At 42.9% G+C, this 23829-nt stretch overlaps 1 protein-coding gene across 3 annotated transcripts; it reads right to left on the minus strand.

Moving 5' to 3' along the window:
• Window positions 1-472: 472 nt before the first annotated feature.
• On the minus strand, window positions 473-23259 carry CrebA (Cyclic-AMP response element binding protein A). Of its 3 annotated transcripts, none has more exons than XM_089596819.1 (7): window positions 23212-23259; window positions 17494-17769; window positions 4966-5470; window positions 3389-3738; window positions 2497-2808; window positions 2261-2404; window positions 473-2169 (listed from the first exon to the last, which is right to left on the minus strand). In XM_089596819.1, the coding sequence occupies exons 2-7, from the start codon at window positions 17560-17562 to the stop codon at window positions 1984-1986; spliced, it is 1566 nt and encodes a 521-aa protein (XP_089452945.1). In that variant the 5' UTR covers window positions 17563-17769; window positions 23212-23259; the 3' UTR covers window positions 473-1983. The 3 variants fall into 3 exon arrangements, with proteins under 3 accessions (XP_089452945.1, XP_089452943.1, XP_089452944.1); XM_089596817.1 differs by lacking the exon at window positions 23212-23259 and adding an exon at window positions 22056-22516; XM_089596818.1 differs by lacking the exon at window positions 23212-23259 and adding an exon at window positions 17939-18002.
• Window positions 23260-23829: the final 570 nt, after the last annotated feature.

Genomic DNA, 23829 nt, shown 5'->3' on the forward strand with positions numbered 1-23829 from the left:
TCTCTCTCATTCTACATTCGCATTTATATACAGCAGAAAAATATGTATTCTCGCGGACGATAGATTCAATTAGTTTTTTATCGGATAAATTTGCGCTAAATTTATGCGATTTTTCCCATATAAATATATATATAAATTAATTTTTTTTTCATCATTCATCATCGCCCTTAGGCGATATGGCTTTTTTCACATAAAAATAGTGTTTTTCAGCCATCGGTGCAAACCTGAGTTATGACCAGATGTTTATACGCATAAACACGTATAAACACCAGGAAAAACCCAATCACACCTATGATCACCTTAACGAAGCGTATAAATGTGTATATATATATTATTAGCAACTCTCGGAGCAGCTCTGTCCGCTCTCTATAAAATATTTAAAATATTTGCACTCATTCGTATTTAAATATAGTATCTTTTTGGAATACTTCGATGCATTTTAAATTGAAAATGTACAATGAAGTATCTTCCGTCGATTTACCTGCTGCCTACTCATTAACGTTTGAGATATTTAATTTTAATTATTTTGTAGAGTTCAACGAAAAATTTTAGGCATAAGAAAAAATCTCGAGCATTTTTGAGGAAGGGTGTGTTAATACTATCGGTCAACGACCGACATTGCCAATTTTGCTCACCATTGGAATTATGATATAATAGGTCTGATGCTCCATGCATCTAGTAAATATCAAGTTTATTGACAGCACGAAAATATTTAGAAATAATTATCAACCTTCTGGCAATTGGTATAACACTGGATTAGTAACTTTTGCAATTTTTGTGAACAGACAATCAAATAAGATTAGAAATTTCTTAATTTAAGTTTTCATCCCATCACTCGAGAACATTATCATTATTTATTCAGGTCTACCAGAGATTAGTTAAACTACCATACGTATTCAACCTGTATGCTAATGAAAATGTATTGCATGTCATTGAAAAGTATGAAAACTTTTACTTATGAACGAGTAACGTCATCAAATGAGTGCAGCTCTCTTGACGTTAAAAATATAAAATTAACATTAAAAAACATAACCACTCGCCCTAACCATAAGTTACAGCTTAGTTTAATAGCCTATGACACATTAGAACTTGTCAATAATCTTCTGTCAAAATTCTTGATCGATTGGTTTCAGTGGTTATTAAAAATTTTTACGAACTAGCAAACAAACAAACGCTAAGACACATTTATTTATCAATCAATATATTTATATAAATTTACTCTGTATTTTTCATTTATTAATAAAAATATATTTTGCATACAAAATTATCTTATACATATCGATGGTATATATGTAATTGTTTTGAACAAGTAACAAAAACAACACGATTACAATTTTTTTTGTTTTTTTTTTTTTCCCCGTACAGCGTATCGTATTTCCAATCAAGTCTATTCCCTCTTTTGGTCCAATCGCCAGTTGCAGAAGGAGCTGCAACGTCACTATGGCATTTTCAAACAAAAGTCTTCCTAAAATTTGTCGTACTCCTTAACCAGTTTATTTTTCTTCTTCTTTAGGTGTTGATCAATTTTTTTATAATATTACTTCTACCATCAAATTCTTGCTCAATCGATGTTCGCTACATTTTTTCTCTTTTTTTCCAAAACGCTCGAGATTTTTTCCTACGCCTACAATTTTTCGTTGAACGCTACGAATAGTAAATCATACAGAACATAATAAAAATTAAATATCTGAAACATTAACGAGTAGGCAGCCGGTAAATCGACGGAAGATACTTTGTTGTACATTTTGATATTATTTCAAATGAGAAGGGTCCAATCCTATACTCGCGAAAACTGTTCACGCCTACATTAACCAATACGTATCTAATATGTATTGGTGTATAGTAGTAGTATGGTGTGTAGAGTTGTCACGGGTAGACTAGGACCGTTGCCATTTAAAATGCATTGAATTTTTGCAAAAAGGATGCTTTATTCTCAATAATGCTCAAAGAAAAAAATAGACTTATTGATAAAAACAACAATTTTTATAAGGACTGTATTTTGAACATGGCCTGGAATCGCTGCAGTTCCTTTTGCAACTGGCGATTTGAGTTCTCCAGGCAGCTCAGCCTATCCTGATAGTTGGCGTTCTCTTTCGACAAATGCGCCACCCGCCTCTCGAGCCCGTCCACGTACTCCTTTTTCTTCCTGCGGGACTCTTGGGCGGATATCTGTAAAAATAACATACACCAGGTGTTGGGAAAAAAGAAAGAAAGAAACAACAAAAGGAAAAATCATCTTGGTGATAATATTGCTGCCTACCTTGTTCTTGATTTTCCTGCGCACTTTCTTCAACGATTTCTCCTCGTGCTTGGTAAGGGGGAGCTTAGTCGGCACTGGGTAACCCTCGGCGATCAACGTCTTCTTTTCCTCCTCCGTGAGGACGAGGTCACCCGTGGATCCCTTCTGCAAAGGGGCATCGCGGTAAGACACTCGCAATAAATAATGTACCTATATACAAGGGTATATGCGCATCATGTGTATATGCACACACATACCGGCTGGCAGGATATGAGGGGGGTGTGGATGGGCTGGCGCGTGGTGGTGCTGTGCTGGCCGGCGGTGGCGCCCGTCGTCACGTACAATCTCGGCTGTAGGCAGCCTCGGAGATTCTGGTGGTGGATGGCGTGGACCGAGCCGTGCGAGTCCCTGCGCTCGGGCGAGCACGAGGCCGAGACGGTGCTTTCGCTGTCGGAGCACGAGGTGCTCGGTGGCGTCGGAGGTAGCAACTCCTGGCTCTCCTCCGTTGGCTTGTGCTCTATCGTCTCGTACTCACACGGCAAATCCACGGCCTCGACCTTCAACTCCAGCTGGAATCAACGTTTTCATGCTTCACACAGGCACATACATCGGCTTTTTTCATTTACTTCGTTTTTCCAATTGGTTCGACGGGCTATACCCACTCGTCGAGACTTTTGCATTTTTTTTTTTTTTTTTTTTTTTTAATCACCTTTAAGCTACTCGGGTTTGTTGAACCTCGAGATATTCATCATAAAACAAAAAAGCGACGCTCTTTATCGGCCCAGAAAAGAAAAAAAACTGGGGGGACTCGAGAGATCGGTCCTGTGTATACACCTCGATTTACGACGGCTTACACGCGTGGCTCAGCGAATAATCCCCAGCGTCAATAACAGCCAAATAAAAGCGTTTACTTTTTTTCCCCCCTCATTTTTAAAATACACGAAATTTTTTATCTCGAGGCGAGGAAACCGGCGAGATTCTATATATACAAATCGGCGCGTTCGCGCACCGGGCGATTAAAAATCAATCGGCGAACGATAAGATGCTTCGGTTCTGTCGTCACGTATACACAAAGATTAGATAAAGCGAAGAAAGAAAAAAAAAAAACGGAAGGAGAAACCAACAGGTGCAGAAAAGGGTGTAACGTACCTCGTTGAGCAGCTCCTCGTCGTCGTACTCGCTGTCGGTGTTTTGCTGGGCAGCAAACCTTGCGACGTGGATGTTGTGGGGCGAGATGGCGGAGATGGCGCTCTTGTCGTCGAGGAAGAAACCCGCGTCCTCGGCTGCGCAGGAGGAACTCCCGGGACTGAGGGGCTCGCCCTTCATGACCTTGGCCAGGCAGCAATTGTCGTCGTCATCGTCGTACTCGGTGACTCGCGGCCTTTTTTTGGGGTTGGTTGTGGACGCGAGCGTCGGCTCGGGGCTCGAGCGGGACGAATCCCTGCCGGATGCTCTGCTCATCGAGATCAACGCGTAACACTCTTCCTCCATGCCCGTCACTGTACACGGGCAGAACAAGCCAAACATACAAGTTGGGGGGGGGGGGAAATTCCAAATTTTTTTTTTTTTTTTTTGTCGCGTATATGTTTCACAAAACCTATGTATATTTTAACACGTAAGTACCGAGACCTTGTTTTACTTTAATTTTTTTTTTTTTTTTTTTTTTGCCCACCCGACACGTGCAGCCCTCGCATCCCTGACATTTAAGTATGAGCATACGTTTACGGTGTATGTAAACGAATCTATAAACATACACCACTCCCGTGCACACAGATATACGATAATCAATCGAGGACGGCGTACTTAAATGTGTGCACTTATAACAATATGGTAGAAAGTTGTTGATTAACACTTACGTGGATAGGAGAGTTTGTGTCTCGGAAATATTGTCAAAATGCAGCTTTTTTTACAGGTTTCGAACCGATTTTTAAATACATTTCACTGTAACGATACAACTTGGAGTACATATAGCAAAACACGCCGTGTGTATAGTACGTGCGAAAACGTGGAGGCACTTTCTGTATCGTGTATCGGCAATTAAGCAACTCCGTCAGGGCCGTAGGGCTTACGTATCGGTATGGGATGCAAACGAGACGATCATCACCGTCATTCGAAATGTTTAATAATTAGACAATTTTTAATGTTTAGCTTCGGTCACGGATTTTTAATTTTTCATCGTATTTGTCAAAAAAACGCATATAGGTGTTTGAATTTCGAGCGCTCAATGAATCAATGTGCTAAATGAGTTAACAAGTTTAAAACGCAGTACAAGTGCAGGAGAAAATAGTGTTTTTAATACACATAATTTTTTTTTCTACCTCTCGAAAGAAAAAAAAAAAAGAAAAAAAAAACAAAGTCTTGTGCGTCCTTGAACCCGTACAACCGTACAGCCCTGGAGGTGTCTGATGAGAGTTGAAAACGCGTGCGAAAGGACGTATACGAAGAAAATAAGACAGAGCCAGGTAAAGTCACGTGCATAATATTATATTCTCACGCGTGCAGTGCTGTTGCGCCACCTGTAAACATGACCGGTGGTGCGCATATTTTCGCACGATTTCTCACGAAAGTTTAAAAGTAAAGAAAATTTTTTGTTTGATTTGCGAAAAAACCACGCGCTGACGATGATACGAAAAATGTAATTGCGTAAAATTGTTACCGATTTCAAGAGATTCTATGTATAGTAAGTACACGTGAAGTAAGTATTGTTTTTTTGAAATATAACTCACCATCGAGGGTGTGGGAGTCGGTGGGACAGGTAACGTGGAGATGCCCGTCAAAGACATCAGAAGCGACGTCACCGGCTTGGCGAAGTAGCCGATGGTGATGATGATTGTGATCCTGTTGGTGCATATGGTGTAGGCTGTGGTGGCGGTGGTGGTGTTGTTGTTGGTGGTGGTGGTCGCAGTGGTCGTCGAGACGGTGCTGGTGGTCGAGGGTCCTGTCCTGCGGCCTCGTGGCGTCGGAGGTCGCGTCGCAGGTACCGGAGTAGGAAGTGAGACTGGGGTCGCGCGCCGGCGAGGGTGGACCGCAAGCGAGGAGGCTGTAGCTGTGCTCGGTCTTGATCGGCTTGGGCCCCCCGAGGGCCGCGTCTGTCATCAGACGGTCGCGCAGCACGACGTTCGTCGAGCACACACTGTCCACGTCGGTGCGCAAACTACTCGGCATGTCCTGCACCATGCCCCAGTCGTCCTCTTTGCCGCTGCACACCAACAGTGTGTCGTGGCACAGCCCCTGGAACGAGGAAAAGAGAAATTTGTTTTTTTTTTTTTTTTTTTTTTTTCTTTTGTGGTTGCGGTTACTTTCGAGCCAAGTCGCGACGACTACTTCGTGCGCGTAGCTTTTCATTTGGACCCCTTTCTTTGTAATCATCTCGGCCGTGGGACCGGCTGTTGTTAGATTTCTCAAGTCTATAAACACTTTTGCGCTATTCATCCGTGAAAATCATTAGTAACGATACTTTTCTCGCGATTACCTATACAAATGCGCGATGTGTACCGATAAGCGCTTGAAAGTAATGACGATTCTAAAAACGAACGATCGTTAAATGCGTCAGAGGTGCAATTTGTGTCTTACAATAAAATAAAACAAATTGCGAGTTGGCGAAACTCTCGAGTTTTGTCGCATCTTGGGCTTGGTAATTAACGCTAACGAACGTTTCAAATAAGTGGGTCCTTTGGAAGATGATCATTTTGACGTGCGCATCGATCGTCTCCTTCAAACAAGTAATGTACTCCCACAATTGTGGACAACTCCATTCGCTACAAAAAAATAGCGGTAAATTTATAGTAGTACCCAGTAATGTATAAACGCAATGATTGTAAACAAAACCACAAAACTATTTTCAAACAAATATGAAGGAAAAAAAAGAAAAAAAAGTAGTTGTAGGAAATATGGTGTAATTTCGTCACGTATCGCCGCTCTCTCTTTGATAATAAGTTACTCGTACACTCAAGGACAGTAGGTACCTATATGTATATACGTAAACATGTAAGGTTTGCACGTTGCGCAATAAATTTATATAGTTATGCCCGACGAGTCGCGGCGATTAACTTTTTCCTTTCCTTATCGAAACGGTGTAGCGTCAGGTAAACGTAAAAATCGAGTCCTCTCTAAAAATAGAACGCCTCTGATCCCTATACATACCAGAGTTGGGAGGAGGAGGAGGAGGGTGGCGAGAAAAGTAAACTCTCCGCAGCATCACTATATGTAACTATACTCCCTTAACCCAAAAGAGTATAGCTACAGATAGGGGGTACACCCTAGATGCAATATGTATATCATTGAGTATGTATACACTTTAACGATGACGATTCGCGCTCTGAGTGCAATACATAGACGTAATGTATATATGGCTATATGCGGAAAGTGAGGTCAAGGACCTGTGCGCCGACGGTCAAGTTGAAGGTCGGCAGCACTACCTACCCGGCTCTCCTCCTCCTCGCGAGCTCGCGCTCCTCGCCGCGTGCCTTACTCTTACATGTGTATACATATATACATATTATACACACGCCTCTTAGACATACACATTTATATATATATAGTGGCTTTACATTCGCAATTCACGGCCGAACGCCGCAAAAAACTTTTTCCAAGTCGAGCCGCGCTCGCTTGTACGGTATAATGTATACCTATATGATACATAAGCGCGTGTGTTATATCACAGCGTGTACGTATTATACACAGGTATACACGTCGTCATCGGGTTTGATGACCATATATTATATACACCTATTACGAAAATGGCCTCTCCTTGCGCGCGAGCTCCTTCCACATAACGTGTATGTAGGTGCCTCGACTCCAGTGATGCTGGGATGCCGGTTCTATATACACACGTGAGTGAATGAAATACCGGCGCGGCCGGCTGCAGCCGGGGCTGAGATTACACGGCTTGGCGGACCAGCAGGTTACGCATATATAATATATAGGCATGCATGTGCGAGTCACGAGGAAACGAATAATCCGCGCGTGAGTATATATATATATATATATTATATTATGTATCGGAAAATGTCCCCGATACCGATCTAATTGAATACTTGTGTGCTTTAAAAAAAAAAAAAAAAAAAAGCACTTGACGAAAATTAGTGCAACTCCGCGTCTCAAGCTGTACCGGTGACGATGTGTCTACACACATACACCTATACTTACGAAAGTCGCAGCGGCATTCCATTTAATTGGACGATCTCTTATCTCTCCTCTGTCATCTCGGTCTAATAGTCACGTGGAGGGGGGAAAGAGAAATATAGCATAGAGCAGACTGTTGTATACAGTCAACTTCCTGCGCGGGGCGCTTCCGCCGGAAGCTCTATCCTCCGATGTGTATGAGCACGCGAGCGATTCCTCCTTATATATACAAAGTTTTCAGTTTCGCGGCGCGCTCCGGCGCATTTTATTAAAGGTGCACCGTGTATCGGCACCGAGAGGCTAAAAAAAGCACATCGCGGGTGTATCATGGGTAACGAAAGAGGAGAGAAAAAAAAAAAAAAAAAAATAGACGGAGGCGCCGAGAACGCGTATATACAGGTACACCTGTGTTGCATCGTATGTGCACGCGCAGGTGAGCACACGCGGAACTCGGCAATTTTACGCGAGCGCGGCGAGTTACTCTTGTATTATTAGGTACTTGTTTCTTTCTCGCTGTCTCAGCGGTGTATGTATAATATAATATACCTGCACACGGTCGAGCTCTCCGCTTGTGGTTCGTCTTCGCTGGAAACCGAGCGCATCGCGAATCGGCACGCGGGGGGGGGGAAACTTTTGCGCAAACTGCACAAGTCGCGCGGTTTCTGGTGTATATATACCCGTGTATAAAAGTACACACACTCGGTGCTACGCAAGCGAAATAAAAGACGAGATTCTCATAAGCAGTTGACGGCGCGAAATGAGCACGAAAATTGAGATGTTTCCCCCCCCCCGCACACCCCAACCGCCAAGCGCGCGATTGCTCGTTTACTCGTTGTTTTTGTTATTGTTCGCGCGCCTCTATACGTTTGTGGATGTATTGTTGCACGTAACGCCAATTAAGCTTGAGCAACGCAACAACGGCAAGAGCAACTGTAAGTGCGAGTATAATTGCGCGTGTAATACGGTTAGGATGATTCAAATTGCCCCGATGCGCGGTGTATAGTGTCGCTTGAAATTTGTCATTCCGTAAACGTTAACGAGCGAAAAGTGTGAGGTCGCTCTCTGTTTTAACAGTACGATGTAATGGTTTGAGCTTTGCTGTGACCGACGCCAAGTTTTTCAAACATAATTGAGGATGATTTCGTAATAATCTTTACAGTAATAAGCGTAAACGATCCACGTGTTGCAGTCATCAAAAGAGAGAGAAAGACGACGAAACCTTTGTTAACCGCCAATAATGGATGCACTAACACGTGGATGTAGAAGTAATAATTAATCTCTGGCTATTATTAGTTGTGAAATGCAGGTAACATTTGCCCAATAGTTGGCCGTCACGTGTTTAACGACAAGCCGTTGGGTCGTTTACCTCTCACTGAGTGTCGTCTCGATTTCAACCGCGGCAGGTAGAAATTGAAAACGAAGGAGCTAACGAACCAAACGCGGCAAAGTATGTAGCGCATCAGCAATAAGTACCCGTATACATATACAATCTAAGACGCTGTGTATTCGATACAGTGTTCTGCTGACGAAAGAGTTCCTTGGCCTCCAAAGAAGAAAAAAAAAAAAAAAAAAAAAGAAAAAAAAAAAAAAAGAAAAAAGAAATCAGCTTCGACTTTAAAAGGCTGCAAAGGCGGGTGTATAGGTGCTCGTAAATACATATAGTCAGGTGAGGGAGAGAGAGAAGGACCCCCATTCAGGTGGAAGGACGCTATAACGAGTCCAAAGGAAGAGCGAGAAGGGGCCTCGAATGAAAGTCGCACGAGCAGGTGGATGCCATCATCGGGAGCCAAGTCGAGAGGAGAGTATATTATATATGTATGTGTATATATATAGGTATGAGCGCGTCGGCGACGAAGTTACGAAAAAAGGTGAACGTCCTCCTCCCGACTCGTGCGCACCGACGACGCCGCGACGACCGACCCAAGGAGAGGCCCATTCCCAAACCTCCGTACCTGTTTGGGTGTACGTTTTTTTTTCTTTTTTTTTTTCACTTCTCTCACCATATAAGCTGTGTCCTGCACCGTTTATAAGCTCAGAGACGAGAGTGTTGTATACTGGTATTCGTTTCCCCTCCCAATAACTCAGAGATCAGGCCCCTCCCCTCCTTGCTTTTCCAATGGCACTCAGTGTGGGCCTGCATACACAGCCTTTAAAAGCCGAATATCGCGCCCGGTTTATCCTATATATACCTCCCGCGTGCGTCTGTGTATGTATATGTATATGGCGCGTACAGAGGGAGAGGCTCCCCTCGACATTCCTTCCTTCCAAGAAGGCCCTTCCTTTCATCTCTCTCTTCCTTTTTTGCACCTTTGACGTTTTCATTTTCGGTTTTTTTTTTTTTTTTTTTTTTTTTTTTTTTTCTTTCTGGAAAGCGTTTTCTGGAACCTCTTTTTTTGGGTTTTCTTTTTCTTTTTTTTTTCGACTCTCCGCCCGAGACGTCGTAGGATTCTCTTTTACTTGCAACATAATGAACGAGTGCCAGTAGAGATAAGAAAACTTTTACGTCTCTCATTAAGAACAAAAAAAATTTCGAGTCAGGAGAAAAGGAAAACGAAGCGGGTGAACAACTGCTATGACGATTTGAGCGCACTATACTCTTACGGGACAATTGATCCTTATGGATCCTTTTTTTTTTTTTTTTTTTTTTTTACAGCCCATGGCGAGTTTGCAAAATCTGACTAGACGCTACGTCCTCGTTGAACTTAAACATGCGGCTGCGACGCTTTTCTATCTATATGCCTTTACACCGGTTCTCCGTGAGAGAATGTAAGAGTACTTGTACAGGCTGTATGGACATTATATAGGTACACGTGAGAAGTTCACGTAAGTACCGTGCCAGACGTCGCGGTCTTTCGAACAAAAAGGGACCGGATTTTTTGGAGGCCACCAAATTGTAGGTAATTTCACTCCGTGATAACAATAATTGTAATACGTAATAACAGGTAGCCTTTATATGACTTCGAGAAATTTATTTTCATCAGCCAAGGTCGCGTTGATGATTGATTGGGAAAAAGAGAGTGTGCATCGTTTTTTTTTTTCAGAAAATTTCGCGCGACGAGCGGGCACGAGAGCAAGCCTAGAGAAATAAATGAAACTGAGAGTCCCCTGAGATTGAAGACATTCTTTTCGGGAGCTAGTCTCTACCAACGAAGGATTTTTGTCTCCTGGAACACGGGAAAGTTCATGAATACGAAGCGATGTACAATTTTTTTATTGTTTCGCAATTTTTATCATGTATACAGGTACGGTAATTTAAGCTTGGCAATGGTTCGTGACTCGCGGTCAAATTTTTCCAGGTTTCGTTTCTCGTTTTTAGTAGTTTTTACGTACACGCCGAAATGTTTTATTGCTCTGAAACAAAAAAATGTATACAGTGCCATTGGCTCGAAAAAGTATGTCACGCCTTGTTTATCAGAAAATTACGACTTATTCCGTATATCTTTGTAGAAGATAAAAAAAATCTTTATCCCCGCGGATGTGCTTCAAAAACGATTCTCGTAACACCAGGGAATCCCTAATTCCGTTTTTTCAAGAGTAATTCACGTACATATAGCTGTGAGAGCGGAAAAACAATGCGTTGTGGATACAATACTTTCCTCTCCAACGCGTTTGTATACGTTTATTACAAGTCAACACCCCCAAGAGCCAACCCACAGCGGAATGTATCTCAATGGCAGGGCTATGACACAACCGGCGGTGCTTGTTCTTCGAGTGCCATCGGCACACCTGAAAAAAGTTCCCAGCATAATAATTGCTTGTAGCCAATAACGCCTCGCAAACGCGATGTAAACATTAACGCGTCATCCAGCTGAGCAAACATCAGATAATGCGGTAACAGTAGCGGTGGCAGAAGCTGCACTCATCAAACTCGATTGGCACATTTTTTTTTTTTTTTTTTTTTTGCCAAAGTACGCAAACACGAGGAAGGGAAAGAGAGATACCCATATGTGCCTTTGGAGGCTCATTACTTGCACTCAAGGCCGCGACGACTCTCCCCCTTTTTACGCGTATATGTAACTGTATACCTTCGATGTAACTGTAATTTACCCCTCCCGTCCTCCTGTATTGCGGCAAGAAATCGCGCGCACTCACCGAAACAACTCTCGCATTGTTAAACAAATATATATGTATATATGTGTACTCTTTTTTTTTTTCATACCAACTTTTTGTTTCGGATGGTAATTTTTATTTTCGTTCTCTTGTTTCGGGCAAAAAAAAATAAAAAACAAAACAAAACTGCGCTCGCGCATTAATCCGTTCTATTTTTAGCTCTAGCGGGTCTTATCGCTAGCTCTGCACTACATTTATGTATCACGGAGGACGACAAAAAGTTACGCGCGCTCAGACGCGGCACGGTCTATTATGTTGTGTGTACTTGTACTATTGAGCTTTTACCATGCAACATTTGACACGTTTGCAATGTTGTATTGTAATTTTTTTTTTCTTTTTTCCATTGTTATTGAAAATAAATTGGTGACAAGAATAGCGAATTGTAACAATACAAAAATGGTACAAGCCCAAAACAAATGTACAAAAAAAGGTAATTTTCAGCAGCTGGTGATATAGTATAAGGTGCAAAAATATAAATATGTAAATAAAGTTGGATACGACACCTCCCAACACCTACTGTGCATCTGATAAGCTCGTAATTACGTAACAATCCGATTAGCAGTTACTTTTCGATGTACACATAATACGTGACTCCTCGAAACCGCACGCATTCGTGTATGTATATGGAGAAAATTTAATTTTAGAACGACGACTACTCACATATATATACATATACATGTGTATACGTTCAATCGCGACGCGATTACGCTTACGCAATTCAATTTCGTTCGGTTTACGACTGATTGCCGCTGTACCGTAGATCTTACTTTTTTACGACTCCTATTGGGTCCCAAACTATACGCACCGAAATAGAAATTAAAAACCAAATCGACGATACCGAGATGTAGTAAAAAAAAAAAAAAATATCTATAATAATATGAATTCATTCTTGCTTTCATACGTGACCCGAACAAACGAAGTTAACGTTTGGGGTTTTTGCACGTTCCTATATGGCACTCGATAACGCGTACACGGCACGAAGGTTATATATAAAAGAAGGGCCGAAAGCACGTGGACACGGAAAATCGGGAGTCGAAACGCAAGCGCCGCGTACTTACTAAAAATACAATGCTCCCATCGTAAGTCGCACGCGGATAATCCCGCGGTGCATAATAAGCGTGTACTTTCCAAGAAGGTAAGTACGGCATGTGTACCCAAACGGCGCCGTACGGAGCAAACAGAGAGCCAAAGCTCGTATACCTAAATACAGGCCGAGGAGGAAAATGTACTCGCAAGCTTATAACGACAAAAACACTCGAATGAAGGAAAAACAAAAAAAAAAGAGAAGGAAGCACGAGCAAAAGGAACTGTATAGTTGCACTTACCTGTTGCAACGGAAGCGAGAAAGAGAGAGAGAAAATGCGTGTCTCTCTGTATATAATGTAACAGTAAGTGTATAGTGGTGGTGGTGGAGGTCCGACGAAGCGAGTCGTTCTGCACGACAATGCCCCGCTATACGCGTCTATTATCGCGAATCGCGACCTTATCCGCGTCGTGCACAAGTACACGTACATGTATTGGTGTGCTTGAAAATACGCCGCGTGCACATATTATATGGATGGCTCAGCCAATTGTAGATTACAACTGGCCATTGCGATATCGCTTGGGGGAATATGTGTGTGTGTGTGGATCGGCAATGGCTTTCGAGTGTATAGGTGTCGCTCAAGCCGAGGGATTTTTCCAAATTTTTTTGGTACCGATGGGAGCAGAGAGTATACTTTTCTCTTTCCAACCCTATATCAATGGATCATCCGTAATATCGCCTTTTCTTTCTCTCGCTCTATCTGTTTTCGGCGCGTGTCTTCGTCAATACAAGTTTACTTCAAGTGAGAGAGAGAGAGAGACCAAATTCTGCGGGGGGAGGAAACATTTCGTCGATCGCACGCTTACACATCGCGCATTGGCATCGATAAATATATTATATCCCAGCACGTACATATATGTGTATGTACCTCCGTATAATGGTATATAGATTCGACAAAGAATTGATATCGCGTTCGCGCCCTGAGTACATATTATGTTAAGTGTGTTGTTTCTCGAGCTAACGAATCGCACTTGCGATCGAACGCGAAAGTACTTATATGCCGGCGAAGGTCAGATAACGCGTTGTATGGTCTTTTTGGTTGTAAATTGGAGGAGGAAAACGCGGGCTCTCATGGCTTTTGTATATTTTTAATCTTTGCGTTTATTTTTTATAAAGCCAAAAAAAAAAAAAATAAATAAATACATCAACAAACAAGTACGGACTGATGCAAGCGCGTGTTATTTTGGTCGTATACGAAAAATGTAATCGTCCCAAGTTTGGTTTAGTCAGTTAGCACACACCCACACACAGACAGACAGAGATTGAGAGAGAGAGAGGCAGTCGAGACGCTCATGTGCTATACGCGGGTTTATCTCGCTTCATTTCCTTCGATAAGCGCGACGCACGCCCGTCTCCGTACACATATATCCACTTCTGAATGTACACATATACATCGATGAGATAAGAAGGGATGCGTATATATATGAAACTCGCATTGAGAGGCACGCTAGAGATGAGTTCTAAATATTCCAAAGATCATGACTATACGTAACAGCTTTTGTGATAAATATATAATGATATGTATATATATCCTACGCGTATAGTGTAAAAAGACACCGAAAAGCAGATACTTATTACATGAGTTGAGCGTTTACAGACAGAGCTGTTCCATTACGAATCGGTGGCCATTTCTTTACTGATATTCAACAATGACTTTGCACGTCCATATTGAAATGTTTTATCGTATCGATTATCCGTGGTATGAACAACATTTTTTAAGTAATAAATTTACATCCAACGGCGCAGATGCGCTCGGCCAATTGGGACCAATGTGTATATATAACTACAACGGCGAATCGCAAGAACAGGGAGTTTGCAATGCGCCGAGAAGCTGTAGACTCAATATTTCAAAGAAGACGAGAGATAAAAGATAACGCAAGGACGGCATCCCTTACCATAACATTTCATTGTACGCGTGACAGTCCGCAGCTCTGTTTACATACACTGGGATGGACTTTGAATATATGTATACAAATAGCCTGATGGTTATGGCACATTTTATAAATATATCTTCGTCTTGGGATAATATATATACCGGAAGCGGATGGCAGAAAAAAATGAGGACGGTGCTGCCGTTGCCGGTACAATACATACATATACGACGGAAACTGTATATGCAGGCGAACGAACTCCTTCCCGAACGCGAGTATATTTATATATTGTTAAAAAAAAAAAAAAAAAAAAAAGGAGGAGCAGCTGATAAGATCGAAACAGTTATTGCTTGTATCTATGCTCCTAGATTGTTGCTCGTACCCTTTTTTTCCGTTCATACTCGTCTAATCGGTCATAGGATTGTAGTTAACAGTTATACTGTTGTACTTTAAACTTGCGGAACGAGGATTGTTGAGGTGAGGCTATCTTGGCCAAATCGCGGGTTACGTTACTTGTAGTAAAAAAAATGCAACTTCAGGAACTTTTTGGACCAATTTTTTTTGGGATTTTTTTGTTTTGGTAATTCAATAAATATTCGTACTTTTATGCGTATGGCATCCTAATAGGTTGAGTCATCAGGCCTCGGGCACCGGTTTCTGTAAATAAACACGTTCATGGCAAATTTATCGTGTTCCGGCATTGATGATATTTACAAACAAAACTATAAAAACACTATCGTCGGGCACATAACGATCACGTGACGAAAACTGGACACCGAAAATAAATTAATGATTCTCCCCTGTGTGTTGTAACACCCATGCGATTAAATATGGGTCACGCTTCGCGTATCGTCATTGTCACAGCGCAGTTCGGCGTAGGTACATTGTATCCGAGCATAACATAGCGGAGAAAATTACGCTATTTTGATGAGCTAAACATACACAGACGACTCGGCAAAAGGTATAACCTTACGAAGCACATACGAAAACACACATTGTAACCACGCGCGGTTATTTCGTAAGAGGAAATTCGTGTGTCATGTTAAAATCGTTATCGCGCGTGGGTGCGCACACGAGTGCCGCTTTTTTTTTCTCTTTTTTTTTTTTTAGATATAATTTGTTTTCAAAAGCCAAGTATACTCTATCGAGAACCCCGGCGATTGCGATTGGAGATAAAGAACGAAAAACTGGAGCACGTATATACATATATGTGAACTCCCTGTACCTGCGCTGTACCTATAAAGTCAATGCCAGCACCTGTACCCACAAGCTGATAATCATGTGCTAAGAAAAAAAAAATGTTCTTCTCCTTTTTTTTAAGTCTTGTAAGAGTGCGTTCGTGTTATCGCTTATATCCTTCGATTTGTTGCTTGGAATTGTCGGCCCCGAGCAGGTAGTTTTCAAAATGTAAAGAAAAAAAAATTATTTTCTGCTCAAAGGTAAAAATGAGAGATAGTGCCGCGAAGGTCACGAGTGCAGGTAAATTTAGAACGCATGTCGCGTTTCGAATAGTCGTTATTTAGAACAAAGAATTTTCTAGCTCTCACGATGCAAAGGATACCTACACTATATATGTACGTGCAGTAATGTTGAAACGGCACTAATCGCGTGTACGTACCTACATAATTTTTTTTTTTTTCATTTTTCGATAATTACTTTTTAAACTCCAGCTTGGAATTCAATGCGATAAAATAAGTACGATTAAACTGTATACGGTAAACGAATTTTCGTATCTTTGTCTCATGATAAAGTATATAAAATTGTAAAATTGCTTTTTTTTTCATTATTTTTAATGTGGACTGTACAATTTGTGAATCCACGCAACAATAGATTAGTTGGAAATAAATAACGAATAATCTGATCCAAGTCTATTTTTATCCGATGAACTATAAAAACTTTTTATCCCCGATAAGACGAGAGCCTCTAATTGCAATTCCAGGTATACAAATTAACTCCCGATGGGCAACAATGACTTTATTGTTATTACTTGGAACGAGAAATCGAGAAAAACATGCGTACAAATTAGACTCTCTTTCCATACGACCTGTTTTCGATTCAAAAAAGAAAAGAAAAAATTGTCTCGAAACGCGGAATAATAATAGTTTGTTTGTCATTACTCGTTTTGTACACTTCAATTTTTTCGTAAGCCAATAATAATCTTGATAAAAGCGTACTACGTTATATTGTACATACGTTTGGGTGTCAACAAAAAAAGAGAGAGAAAAAAGAAAAAAGTCGAATCCATAAAAGAGGTAAGGCTGTAAGTAAGTCCCTTTTTTTTTATTGCAACAATTACTCTTTTCGACGCCAAACGTGCTTAACACCGCGACGTTTGGCTAATGTCGCGACTTTCCGGATCCTCAGCGCTGCGCTCGCACATGATTTATACTCGAGAATCGGGAGTATGCGCACAAGTTACGGGCATCGATCAAATTAACCCACGTCCTCCTCCTTGGGATAATCGAGTCGTTAGTTCATTTGTATTTTATTAACATAATTCGCCTACACTATATGATTCGCGAAAATAGCTACTCTATAACATTTGCTCGACAATCACCCTCGATTCTCGGGATATCAAAACAACACGGTATAATACTTTAAAGAAGTAGATAAGAAGAAGAAGAAAAAAAAGAAGAAATTCAATCGTTCGGCGAGCGCGTGTGTATATGTACAGCGAATCGACTATGCCAACACTTGACAGGCCGACTAATGCCTTTTTTTTTTTTGCATTTACGAGCGCTTATTCCAAAGTTAATATAATTTATTCATTCGGGCCGCGGGGAATCGATGATAAAATTTTTCGAGCCACTCGTGCTCCGTATATTATATACAGACGCGTGTGCTCGAACGAGCGATGCCGCTAATTGCAGGTCGAATCGACAATTGGCGTGTGTATCGCCAAGAGACAATTAGAGTACAAATCCATCGCGATTGTGGAATCGGTGAAAAGTAAAAAAAAAAAAAAAAAAAACTTGTTGAACATACGGCGAAATCGCTCTATAGTGGTGGTTTTTACAAAGTAAAGCAACGCATTGTCAGTATTATTGTTGCTAAAATGTACTTACCGATTCGAGGAGCAACGGATTGTCCCACAGGTCTCCCATGTCGCTTGATCCCACGTCGTACAGGTTCATCGTGTGCAGGATCCTCGTGGACTACGGTGCTTTGGCTGCGGTAAGGTATATATGTATAAATGGTCACTTGGATACTCGAGGCCAAAACTTCCTTTGAGCTTCGACGTTTGTAGGTATCAGTGGTAAGTATATGCAGACTTTGACTGAGCCAGTGAACGGTTCTGTCGTTACTAACGCATCGCGCCTTTCTTCTTCACGCTTCTTTAACTGTAATCAGAGAGGGGGGGCCTCGTTAATTAGCCGTTAACACGATTCGGGGAACATTTATTTGTCTGCGTTTAAGTATACCCCGAGGCTAATCACGACCAAGTCGTTATATTTTCACCCACACGAGATAAATATGAGAGCGTGTATGTATGTCTATACTTATACGTACATGCAATAGTTAATGGATGACCGATCGTCCTTCCAGGGAAGGTGAGTAAGGGAGAAATTATTTTGCTCGAGGCGTGCGATGGAAAACGTACAGTCCTTCGACGATTTCATCGATCGAGCTCATAACGACAACACAAATCCTCTTCTGCGTAAATGTACACGAGAGTTTTCATATAATGCATACATATGTGTGTGTGTGTGTGTACTGTAATGGGTAATGGGCACTGATGTATAACGCTTCGATGTGACTAATCAGTGATGTATGTACAGACGACGTGAATCACGTACGTACGAGCAAATCCACAAAAAATATATTCCACTTTCTTCCCCAAAGGGTTTTTGGTAAACAAATTTGTTTTCGAGCCACACCCTTAAAATTTCATCTTCATATGGATGATACGTATGCATATAACAATTAACATGTTAATTGAGAAAAAATGGTATCAACTCCATCGAAGCCTTATTTGTCCTTTAAACATGCACGTAGAAAAAAAAAGGTTTTTATTTCAAAATCGGGGACATTTTTTTGTAGATTTGCTCACGTATGCAGTACTTTTGAATCATGTACGTATTACTCGCGTGCAGGCTGCTGCAATAATGCGAGTCTGTGTAAGTATATATACGTAACAAAAAAAAAACCCTTGAATTGCTTAATACACCGCCACACGGCTCTTGAAAGCTCTCTCGGGTTTGAGCGTTTCGTTTCCAAACGCGTGATCGGCTGTGCCGTAAAAAAAAAAAAAAAGGACCCCAACAGCAGCAACACGAAAGCATCGTAATGATCATCATGTCGCGTTATACCCCGACGACCCCCGTCGTGCGGATACACATTTGTTATACCATGGCGCGTAACCGCAAAACGGAAAAACCACGGAGTAAATCCGCGTTAAGGAGAGAGAGGCCTACTTCTCGAGCCGTGAGATCATCCTTCCGCGGGAGAGAACGAAGCCCTGCTCGAGCTCGGGGTACATCTATCGCGATCATAAATGCACGCGCCGACACTCTCTCCCACGTGCGTCTCTCGCGCCGGCGCGCTCACACGTACGTGTGTATACACGTATATACACCTACGTGGAATTTAAACGGGGCCCCTCGCGACTTTCGTGTCAATGGACCTTTTGCGCTATACGAAAGGCTACACGTATACACACGTATATACCTACGGAGGTGAGGGGGGGGGGGTTATTTAAATTTCGCGTGACTTGTGCTTGGTACCCTATGAGTATTATACACGCGGTAGACTGTTGTTTCTAGGCGGAAGGAAACTTGAGCGCCGACTCCTGCCGAGGCTGCGGACGTAAACCTCGAATCGGAGTGGAAACATATAGACGGTCACAACAACCCCTTTGCACCTGAGTATATGAATAATTGTGATTTATTTTTCTTTTATAGGATTCCAAGTCGAAGCCATACTGTTTCCCGAGTCAAGAAAAGTTTACGCAAATTACGGATTGTACAGGAAACTATGCGAGTATACTCGATACGTTGACGTATGAATGTACGGGGCCTCATACGCGTATAGCAGTAATGATTCATCGTGCGAGGTTCGGGTGGGAAAATTTGTTTTCAAACACCAAAGGGTCGATAAACTCGGTGACAATAAGTTATATACTCGTACAGTGAAATAAAAAATCGACAGAGAGAGAGACAAAAACACTCCGTCGCTCGATCGGATCGAGGCTGCGGGAGTCCTCGATTCGCTGGGAGGGTTCGACTAAAAACACTAGACGAAAGCCTATCTATCCCCCCCCTGAGGCTCACGGTGCAAGTGAAATCTCAATCGGCGCTCGTATACTATAATCCCGATGAAGGGGGAGCGCGACGGAGCGGTATCGGGCAAGTGTGAGTTTACGGCTCTGAAAATAGACCGCGAGCCGGAAGTGCGCGACTATGGCTTATTGTGTCGCGGCTGTGTATACATACACACACAAACGTTTGTACACCGGGGGCCTGTGTGTTATACGTATACACGAGTAGGTGTACAAGAGATAGAGCAGGCACCTCGCATCTTTTCCTCTCACTTGTAGGTGTATACGTGTAACCTAATGCTCTAATGAAAGTATCACCGTGTAACTATAATACTGCAGCCATCAGCGAGTGGAATGGAACAACCGCGGAAGAGATGGAGGAAGGGGAATGGAAAAAGACACAAGGCGAAGAAATGCGCGGCGAACCGGTTTGCGGATACCTCCGGAGCTCTTTTTTTTTTTTCGCGAGAGACGCCGGCAACGTGCATGCAGCAGCTTCTATACACAATGTACAGTCACGTCCGAAGGATGAAGGAACTGCTGTACTTTTCGGGGGCCGAAGATGTACATTGATACGTGCTCTCGATCGTCGATATGTATACCTACACACGTACAAGTGATGTGCATACCGATCTTCCCCCCCCCCCCATATATCCTCTGCCCCGAAAAGTACAGCAGAGAGAACTCCGTTGGCCTAGTTCGCGCTCTGATGCTTTTTTTATTACGGCTCGAAAAGTGAAGGGCTGGATTCTTCGAGCTGCGGTGTATATCACACCGATTCGGCAACTGCACGTAAACTTTGGCAGGTAAGGCACAACATAAATGTACATAAATTACGTGTGGCGCTATGGCGAGTGCATATAATAGGTACCATATGCAGATGAAAGTAAACAGCTTGTAATCTGGGCCAGGGGATTTCATGATGCACAGAGTCGATGAAATATCACGCGGAAGGAGAGCTCTTCGTTGCGCAAGACCGAGTGGCTTCTTGTCAATTTTCGTCGTCGATTAAAATATTTTCCCGTCCGAAATCGTTGCGAAATACAATACCGATCTTTCCACGTTGGGTGTCTTTTTGCCTCATCGCGCGTCAACGCGTGCCAAGATACTCGGAGCGCGAAATAAAAACGCTGATGCGCGTAATGTAGTCAAAAAGAAAAGAAAAATATCCATCCGATTCAAGTGGCCCGGCCGAGCGGTGAAGGGAATGAGAATGAAAAAAAAAAAAAAAAAAAAAAAAAAACCCAAGCCGCGAGAGAGAAACGACTCGCATACCATCAGGAGTTACCCGCAAGTACAACAGAGCCGGCTCTGGCATCCGTATAAGTACCTGTGTGTACAGGCAGTCATACCGGTGAGCCGGACTCTGCGCTATAATACACGCTCGCGCGTACTTTCCCAAAGTCCCGTTCTTTACCTCGTCGGCGTCTCGTCCCCGATGTGCTCGGCCTTTTCCACCAAAGGGCACCAACACCGGCACGATCCTTCAAACCGAATGTCCAAAAATCGGCCGTCCTGAGATAAATTTTCATTCAAAAACCGTCGACGCAAGTGCCGATCACAGCGTTGAAATCGGTATGGACGCGAGCGCGCCGAACCATCTGTTAGGGCCCGTGCGGCGTCAAAATAAATAAGAGGATCAAGGGAGAGTCGGTTACGTCGAATCACTTAAACGTCGGAGCTGGGCGTACAAGTGTACAGTTTGTCGACGAAAAATAACGATCGTCACTTATATCGGCGACAAATCACAGGGAGCGCGCGTGAACCGCTAATGGCCTTTAAATCCAACAACCGTATAGTATCACCACAGAGATAGTACAGAAGAGGAGGAGGATAAGATCGTGCACGAAGTAAGGCTGTACACGTGATTCTGCGCGAGCTCCATCATCAAACCGTCGTCATCCTCCTCGTCTATCTCTTGCACAGCTCTTGGGCGCACTTGAACGCATCGGCCATGTATACATGTACATATTTAATACACCCGTCGATCGACTGGCTGTATGTACATATCAAGCTAACCGGCTAAAAATAAATTTCGGTATCAATACCAATGATATTAGCTCCGCGGAAAATCGATTTACACCTACATACATTGGGATAACGTTGTAATGCACCTATGTGTACAGACAGACCTCACGTGTGTGGGTATAAACCAGAGATTTGTGTAGATATCGTGTATATGAAATATGTATATAGGAGATGAGCGGAGGCGCGCACGAGAGACAAGCATATGCGTGTGTATGTTTGGAGCGCGGAGAGCACGCGGCTCGCGGTTAAAACATATGGCGCTGCCGAAGTGGTGGAAAATCGGCACGGCGATCGGCAAATATTAGCCAACCCCCCGAATTTACGGATCACAGGACACCTTACCTCGACTCGCGCTTTGTCCCTCACGGAGCAGCTGGTTTGGCCTATTTGCGGGTATATTAATGTTTTCCTTTCCTCTTCCCGTACGTTTGTACTTATATTGCGGCACTGACACTCGCCACGGGGCCCTTTAACAATCCGGCTTGCCTTGTTTATTTTTTACAGGTAAGTACACACGTTACCGGTACAGACCCAACGTATGGAGCACCGCACAGCACTTTGGTTATCCTTTAATCCCTAACTTACGAATTTCTTCTTATTCTTTTAACCGGCAATACACACCTCCGAATGTTCGATCGCGATTATTGTGACAACAGTACGTACAATTTGAGCGCTTCGCTCGACCAGTGGGCACACAATAAATATTTTACCACATTTATCTAGTTCAACGTACGAGAGCCCGAGGGGGTGGAGTTGTGTGATAAAAACAGCGGTCGGGTGGACGAGGGAGGGGTGAAAAAAAAAAAAAAAAAAAAAGTGTACCACAGGGCCAAGGGGCAACCGATCGATGAGCAACAAGCGGCGAACAACGATGGAATAGCGGCACACTCGCGCACACACTGCGCGCTACTGACTCTCCCTGATGCTTCCCAAGACACGATGCGCGCCTCACGCTCTCTCTCTCTCTGTCTTCTTTTCCTCGGGGGGACGCCGGTTCGTGTATATGTATATACACTCGTGTACGTATACACCCAGGGCGTGTCCTTTCGAATTTTTCGCGGCCACACTTGGGTATATCACATACCCACCCAGCTGTAAGCACGGGTGTATATGTGGACCCGCAGTGAGTCGCCGATAACGGACTGCAGTCTCTCTGTTTTGCTCCGAAACGAGAGCACAGGAGGATATAGGAAAGAAAAAGAAAAAAAAAAAAAAAAAAAACGGCTTATAGGTATATACATCAAAGTTCGTTTGCCTGAGCGTGAGACTTAAAAATGGTTTAAATTATACTCAGGGCTGTCGAACTCGAGTACATCTTATATACGCATGTAATACATGTGACATGTACACTGTGACCTGCAAGTAAATCTGTTGAGCTTTTATGTATATATGTAAAAGGAGGCGCATATATGATGGCCAATCGTAAAATTTTATCTATATGGTATATACGTAGAGTTGAGGGTATAAATAATAATAATAATTAATGTACTTAGTGTACCGTGAGTAGGTATACAAGTCCAGTGAAATCACTACGATGAGGCGAACTGCGAACGGCAGCTTATAACAACTATAAGTGCGGTAGCCCAAGCCCGTACGGCGTTATATATGTATATACATCTGCATCTGGGGGAGTTGAAGCCGGTGGGGGGGGGGGCGCGAGAGAGGAACTGACTCTCCCGCCGCCGTAGAGCCGACCAACCAACGTTAACCACCTGTTACTACCGGACCGGGTTTGCGTCGCGTCTGCCGACAGCGCTCTGGGATTCCCCGGCGGCTGACTCGGGAACTTTTGTACTCTCCTCTTCTCGGCCCCCTGATTCACCCGGTCGGCTGCACGCGTGTATATACCTATATAATGGGCGTAGAGAGAAGAGCATCGCATAGCGATCAACGCCCGCATCATTGTATATGTATATACACATGCATATGAAATGAAGCGCACCGATTTTTGGGGAAGAAAACAGAAACACCGCCCTTTTTTTTCATAAGGAATTTGGGTTGTACAGGAAGGCGCCCCCCCCCCCCACTGACGCCGAGTGGGTATAACAGTCGCTGCGGAATGCGGGTTTCTTCTCTCGAGCGCCTATAACGTATAGCACCTATATACATAAGAAGA

The sequence above is a fragment of the Copidosoma floridanum genome, unplaced genomic scaffold (assembly GCF_036245765.1).
Source record: "Copidosoma floridanum isolate Cflo_tuat_1 unplaced genomic scaffold, Cflo_Japanese_pri ptg000030l, whole genome shotgun sequence".
NCBI lineage: Eukaryota > Metazoa > Arthropoda > Insecta > Hymenoptera > Encyrtidae > Copidosoma > Copidosoma floridanum.

What these genes read in the sequence shown, in the direction of transcription:
- CrebA (XM_089596819.1), bottom strand. Translation starts at nt 17,562, where the DNA reads ATGAACCTGTACGACGTGGGATCAAGCGACATGGGAGACCTGTGGGAC. An exon ending in ACGAGGAGCTGCTCAACGAG is followed by an intron (nt 2,809 to 3,388) that starts GTACGTTACACC and finishes CGTTGATTCCAG; the next exon opens with CTGGAGTTGAAGGTCGAGGC. An exon ending in CCCTCATATCCTGCCAGCCG is followed by an intron (nt 2,405 to 2,496) that starts GTATGTGTGTGC and finishes GCCCCTTTGCAG; the next exon opens with AAGGGATCCACGGGTGACCT.